The sequence below is a fragment of the Amphimedon queenslandica genome, unplaced genomic scaffold (assembly GCF_000090795.2).
Source record: "Amphimedon queenslandica unplaced genomic scaffold, v1.1 AMPQUscaffold_12546, whole genome shotgun sequence".
NCBI classification, from domain to species: Eukaryota; Metazoa; Porifera; class Demospongiae; order Haplosclerida; family Niphatidae; genus Amphimedon; species Amphimedon queenslandica.
Genome location: NW_003547217.1, coordinates 16,873 through 23,910, shown reverse-complemented (window position 1 = coordinate 23,910; position 7,038 = coordinate 16,873). Strand labels below are relative to the sequence as shown.

The window sequence follows — 7,038 nt, the reverse complement described above, 5'->3', positions numbered from 1 at the left end:
TAGTAGATCCAGTCAATGTAGATACTACTAGTACAACTGATAGAAGTAACAGTATATACTCTACTAGTCTACCCATCTTCTCTTTGACTTGATTTATGATTTCTTGTAGCTACGCTCATTAATATACGCTACTTCTACAATATTACTTGTTTAACCTTTTGTGTTTATTAATTATTTGATTTGTATCTTAATACTTTCAGTTTTTGACAATTTGTACTAAATTATTAATACCTCTGATACATTTTTTTTCCTTTTTGTTAATACTAATGCTTATACTATACAGGTTGCTTATGTAAACAAGCCTATCAAAAATATAAGCATCAACATGTTTACATTTGTAATGTTTTTGTTACCGCTACTTGTAACTTGTTGGCTTACATGTAATTTTGCTATGCTACTTTTAGTATAACTATAGTGGCAATGTTATACCGTATAAGTTTTTAGAAAATTATATTTCGCAAAATCTGCTAAATTTCCAATTTGTAATTTTAATTTCACGAATTTTGCCACGTGCTATGTGTGTACCATATTAAAATGATTTTTGTGGATTTTATTTTTGCAACTTAGGAAGGAAGGAATCCTTTGTTTATAGAGTAATGATTATTTTTTAGCTACTGTACGCATCTTAATTTTTTGAGATGTATTAAATTTCATTATTTTTGTGCTCACCTTAAATCCACAAATTTTAAACCACCTCCAATGCCATTCTATCGTATGTGGACTATGGCCAGAACACGAAAATTAGCTCACACGAATATTAACTTTTGAGCACATTTCACAAAACACGAAATTTTAAACACTTGAAAATTGGAACATACATACAGTAATTAAGTGACTATGAATAAGCATCATACTTTATTATCAACAAACTATTCTGAGTCGTTCCTTATTTTATTTCTATTTTATTGCCTTCGTATAGTATTTAGTATAATTATGTGTTTCAGTGTACAATTTTGTTTTATATTTACACTATTCATTGATTTGGCTTTTAGTGTCAATCAAGACTTATTTTGTAAGCTTCTTGCATAGTGAATGTCTTATGGTTCCTGTTGGCTTCTATATTAAACAATTTGTTGTAAACGATGCAACAAATGTATTAAGGCCCTCTAACAATTTTAATGATTACTCTGGCAAATTGCTAAGAAAGACATTAAAACTTCAAATTATACTTGCACTAATGTAAAGTCATTGATGATAATTAAAATCACAGTTAATTGATGGTTAATTCTGTCATTTGACACATCATTTCCTCTCCTTTTTTATTGTACACAGTACCTTTGGCATAATACCTACCCTGTGAAATAAAATTGTAATAATGATATGCACTGTATCTGTTACTCACTGGCCATAAGAGGTTGGGGATTTGGGCACTGTAATTTAAATGATACATTCCTGGTTGTATTGGGCAGTGTTTATTGATTAAATCCACAAAGAAATCACATAAATTAAATTTATCATCAAGAAAAGTAATATTAGTATAATTCTTGAATTTGTGTGTCATTGTGAAATGCAGTATACCCCATTTTATAGTCCTCTCTATAAATGGATTCATGTTTATTGACACAGTTGCTGTTGCTTACTAATTTGTAGATCTGCATTCCAGTGAATGCTATCTCCTCTTTTCAGTGTATATGAAGTTAATGATACATTAGAGAATTGGGCAAATTTCTTAGTAAGAGCTTAAAATTAATAGAATAAATCAATAGTGTATTACTGAACTTACAACAATCTGTGAATCCTTCATTTCCAGTAGATTCTTGTTGTTGACAGTATGTATATATAAAACAAGTATATTATCCATTAGTATAGTAGTCAGTATCTTACCATTGTAATAATTGTTAGTAGATCCAGTCAATGTAGATACTACTAGTACAACTGATAGAAGTAACAGTATATACTCTACTAGTCTACCCATCTTCTCTTCGACTGTGCTACTGGTGCCTCACTGTAACCTTCTGTTTTAGTCTATTTGCTAACTCAAAGTTTCTTTGATGAGTTTACCTTTCATTATGATGTACTGGCTCTTATTACACTAGTATTATTATTTGATTGTGCTTAGTGATTTAACATATCACACTCCAACTGGTCATGAATGTTTGATTTTCAGTCAATGTAGATACTACTGTACTAATACAATTGATAGAAGTACGTAACAGTACCGTATAGCGGGTTTCTTTCGTTTGGCCAAACTTTCGTTTTTTAGGAGGAAATCCAATTTCATGGGTTTTATTTTTGTCCTTCTGATCTGCAAGAATTAAGCCACATCCAACAACCCCACCCATAACACCCATGTGTGCATGTGTTAGTATTAACCCGACGAAGATGAACTCCGGATCGAGCTCTCCCACAGCAAATTTCATTGGTTTAATTTTTGTATTTGGAGCTTGGAGAACGAAAAGAACGAAAGTTTGACCAAACGGAAGAAACCCGCTATACAGTATGTACTCTACTAGTCTGGAAGTTAAAGCAGCTGATTGTCTTATGTTCTCATAATTGGCCTCTGTCTTCGAGGACAGTTGTAGTATTGGCACAAGCAAACGAGTTTAGATTCTAAATATGTAAATACGTGTATTATAGGTTATTGACACTGTAACATAACTTTTGCTTGTTTTCAATCTATTTATTTTAGCATTGCATTGTAATTTAATGATAATTATGTAAAATGTTGCATTTACATGTAAGTCATATTAGATACGTGCAGTTTAGTTAATAGTAAGTTCTGTTTTTTGACACATCATTTCCTCTCCTTCCTCATTGTACGTAGTAGCTTTGCCATAATACCTACCCTATGAAACAGAATAGTAATAATGATACACTGTATTTGTTACTCACTGGCCAAAAGAGCTTTGGTACTATATCAGTCAATTTGATATGATATATTCCTGGTGGTACTGGACAATATAACTTTAATAAATCATTAAGGTAGTCGCATAAATTTAATTTTTCATCGACAAAAGTAATATTAGTATAATTCTTGAAATTATGTGTCATTGTGAAACGCAGTATACCCCATTGTATCGTTTTCTCTAAAGAAAGATTGACAGTATTAGTGAATATGTAACTTACTAAAATGAAAAGTTCCTTGGAAATAATACGCCTTTCCACGAGTCACTGGATTAGGAGTTAATGATGCATTAGTCAATTCAACAAATTTCTTAGTAACAGCTTAAAATTAATAAAATGAATCAATAGTGTATTACTGAACTTACAACAATCTGTGAATCCTTTATTACCAGTAAGTCCTTGTTGTTGATAGTATATATAATTGAAACAGGTATATTATCCATTAGTATAGTAGTCAGTATCTTACCATTGTAGTAATTGTTAGTAGATCCAGTCAATGTAGATACTACTAGTACAACTGATAGAAGTAACAGTATATACTCTACTAGTCTACCCATCTTCTCTTTGACTTGATTTATGAGATGATGTAGCTGTTCAGTCTATTTAATTAAAGCATGTACTATTGTTATTGGTATTATTACCGTTTTGTTTGTTACAGTTGTTCTGGTTATGGTATTTTATAGCTACATTTATAGACTATTTTCTGGCATCCTATTGTATCAATTGTATATTTATTTTGTTATTTCATTGTAGAATCATGAGATTTCAAAGCTTAAAGTAACATATACAGTAAAAGAAGAATTACTGTATAGCGGGAAATTTTGGAGGGAATTAATTTTGGTGAATTTGGCGTTTTGATAGCCATTCGCCAAAATATAATCTGCTATTTTGATCTATTTTACGCATGTTCAATGTCACTTGTGGCCACTAATTCACCAAATTTTGGCAATTTGCCAAATTTAACTCCTCCCGAAATTTCCCACTATACGGTAATTAGTCATATGGCATGGGCTATTGATGCAATTATTGTGTGTTAATTTTTTTAATGTAATTCTAGCTACATGTGATTGGCAATGCATTCTATTGTGTGGTGGCGGATTTGATTTTATATTGTTCTACATGTACATGTATGCATTGAATTATATTATGGTCTGTGTGCATATGCAATGATACACACATACACACCTGCATGTTAGTGTTGTCCAAGTTTTAATTTTATGTACTTTTACTTAGTTATAGTTTCAAAATAAAGTTAAAAGATTTAGTTAGTTAACTACAAGTTAATCTGACCTATAACTAAAAGGGTTGTAGTTTTAGTTATAGTTAACTAAAGCAACACTAGTATTATGCATGCAGGTTAGCAGCTTGACACTGTAACATAACTTTTTGCTTGTTTTCAGTCTAAGTATTAGTATACTCCTGGCATTAATTTAATGATATTAAAAATGTTAAAGTAATTGTATTCAAGTCATATTAGAATACATGCAGTTTAGTTTATAGTAACTTCTGTCATTTGGCACATCATTTCCTCTCCTTCCTCATTGTATGCAGTAGCTTTTCCATAATACCTACCCTATGAAATAGAATAGTAATAATGATACCCTGTATCTGTTACTCACTGGCCAAAAGAGCTTTGGTACTATATTACTATAATTGAAATGATATATTCCTGGTGGTACTGGACACAATATATTTAATAAATCATCAAGGTAGTCGCATAAATTGAACTTCTCATTGACGAAAGTAATATTAGTATACTTCTTGAAATTATATGTCAATTTGATATGCAGTATACCCCATTGTATAGTTTTCTCTAGAAAAAGATTTATAGCACTAGTGAATATGGAACTTACTGATATCTAAATTTCCTTGCATATGATATGCCTTTCCACGAGTCACTGGATTTGGAGTTAATGATGCATTAGTCAATTCAACAAATTTCTTAGTAACAGCTTAAAATTAATAAAATGGATCAATAGTGTATTACTGAACTTACAACAATCTGTGAATTTTTTATTACCAGTAGGTTCTTGTTGTTGATAGTATATATAATTCAAACAGGTATATTATCCATTAGTATAGTAGTCAGTATTTTACCATTGTAGTAATTGTTAGTAGATCCAGTCAATGTAGATACTACTAGTACAACTGATAGAAGTAACAGTATATACTCTACTAGTCTACCCATCTTCTCTTTGACTGTGCTACTGGTGCCTCACTGTATAACCTTCTGTTTTAGTCCAATTGCAAACTCAAGTTACTTTGATGAGTTTACCTTTCATTATGATGCACTGGTTCTTATTATGATATACCAGTATTGTATGTGATTGTGTTTAGTGATTTAACATATCACACTCCAACTGGTCATGCATATTCAATTTCCAGTCAATGTAGATAGTATACTAGTACAACTGATAGAAGTAACAGTATATACTCTACTAGTCTACCCATCTTCTCTTTGACTTGATTAATTGGATGCTGTAACTGTTGCAACTATTGTATTAGTATTATTACTGTTTTGTTTATTACAGTTGTTCTGTTTATGCTAGTCTAGACTATTTTTGGTACCCTAATGTATTGATTGTGTATTTATCTGGTTATTTTATTCCAGAATTATGAGATTTCAAAGCTTAAAATATACAATAAAAGAAGGGAATTAATTGGTCATAGCATGGTCTGTTGACACATAAATGTAATTCTAGCTAAATGTAACTGGCAGTGCATTCTATTGTGTGTGTTTGTGGATTTGATTTTATATTGATCTACATTTAGATGTGCATATTAAATTTACATTATGGTCTGTGTGCATGCATATGCAATAGTACACACATATACACGCCTGCATGTTATTGTTTTTAGTTTTAATCTTTAGGTACATTTAGTTAGTTATAGTTAGTTAACTAAAAGTAAATCTGACCTAACAAAAAGGGTTTTAGTTTTAGTTATAGTTAACTAAAGCAACACTAGTATTATGCATGTAGGTTGGCAGTTTGACACGGTAACATAACTTTTGCTTGTTTTCAGTCTAAGTATTAGTGCACTCTTGGCATTAATTTAATGATATTAGTAATTGTATTCAAGTCATATTAGAATACATGCAGTTTAGTTAATAGTAACTTCTGCCTTTTGACACATAATTTTTTCTCCATTCTCATTATATGCAGCTGCTTTGGCATAATACCTACCCTATGAAATAGAATAGTAATAATGATACACTGTATCTGTTACTCACTCGCCAAAAGAGCTTTGGTACTGCTTCATTACCATTACATGTATAATTCAATTGATATATTCCTGGAGTTATTGGACAACGAAACTTGGTCAAAGCGAGAAAGAAGTCACAGAAATTAAATTTGTCATCAATGAAAGTAATATTGGTATAATCCTTGAAATTATATGTCATTATGATGTGTACAATACCCCATTGTATGGTTTTCTCTAGAAAAATATTTACAGTACTAGTTAATATATAGCTTACTAATATGAAAAGTTCCTTTCACATAATATGCCTTTCCACGAGTCATTGGATTAGGAGTTAGTGATGCATTAGTGAATTCAGCAAATTTCTTAGTAACAGCTTAATAGTATTAAAATAAATCAATAGTGTATTTTATACTGAACTTACAACAATCTGTGACTTTAGTAGGTCCTTGTTGTTGATAGTATATACATATATAATTGAAACAGGTATATTATCCATTAGTATAGTAGTCAGTATCTTACCATTGTAGTAATTGTTAGTAGATCCAGTCAATGTAGATACTACTAGTACAACTGATAGAAGTAACAGTATATACTCTACTAGTCTACCCATCTTCTCTTTGACTTGATTTATGAGAAGTTGTAACAGTTCAGTCTATTTAATTAAAGCATGTACTATTGTTATTGATATTATTACCGTTTTGTTTGTTACAGTTGTTCTGGTTATGGTATTTTATAGCTACATTTATAGACTATTTTCTGGCACCCTATTGTACTGATTGTATATTTATCTTGTTATTTCATTCTAGAATTATGAGATTTCCAGCTTAGAATATACATATACAGTAAAAGAAGGGGAATTAATTGGTCATGGCATGGGCTGTTGACCGACTTTTTGAAGTTATTGCACTTTAATTTAAATGTAATTCTAGTATTTGGCAATTAATGCATTCCATTATGTATGTTTATGGATTCGATTTTATATTGATCTAT

General features: G+C 30.6%; 2 protein-coding genes across 5 annotated transcripts in view; both read right to left on the bottom strand.

Annotated features, from left to right (window-relative positions):
- Positions 1 to 1,210: 1,210 nt before the first annotated feature.
- LOC109587507 (phosphatidylglycerol/phosphatidylinositol transfer protein-like) lies at positions 1,211 to 1,916 on the bottom strand. Its single transcript, XM_020003752.1, has 5 exons — positions 1,825 to 1,916; positions 1,724 to 1,756; positions 1,581 to 1,679; positions 1,343 to 1,536; positions 1,211 to 1,294 (listed from the first exon to the last, which is right to left on the bottom strand). The coding sequence occupies exons 1-5, from the start codon at positions 1,913 to 1,915 to the stop codon at positions 1,211 to 1,213; spliced, it is 501 nt and encodes a 166-aa protein (XP_019859311.1). The 5' UTR covers position 1,916.
- A 2,372-nt stretch (positions 1,917 to 4,288) lies between these two features.
- LOC109587510 (phosphatidylglycerol/phosphatidylinositol transfer protein-like) overlaps positions 4,289 to 7,038 on the bottom strand; it is a 5,302-nt gene continuing 2,552 nt past the window's right edge. Inside the window, exons 1-5 of one of the 4 annotated variants that reach the window (XM_020003757.1) lie at positions 6,568 to 6,674; positions 6,470 to 6,493; positions 6,323 to 6,421; positions 4,464 to 4,657; positions 4,289 to 4,417 (exon numbers count right to left, since the gene is read on the bottom strand). In XM_020003757.1, the coding sequence (XP_019859316.1) occupies positions 4,334 to 4,417; positions 4,464 to 4,657; positions 6,323 to 6,421; positions 6,470 to 6,493; positions 6,568 to 6,658 (492 nt within the window). In that variant the 5' untranslated portion in view covers positions 6,659 to 6,674 and the 3' untranslated portion in view covers positions 4,289 to 4,333. Of the gene's footprint in view, positions 4,418 to 4,463; positions 4,658 to 5,858; positions 6,031 to 6,076; positions 6,283 to 6,322; positions 6,422 to 6,469; positions 6,494 to 6,567; positions 6,675 to 7,038 lie in introns of those variants that run through there. The other 3 variants (XM_020003754.1, XM_020003755.1, XM_020003756.1) reach the window with 3 other exon arrangements.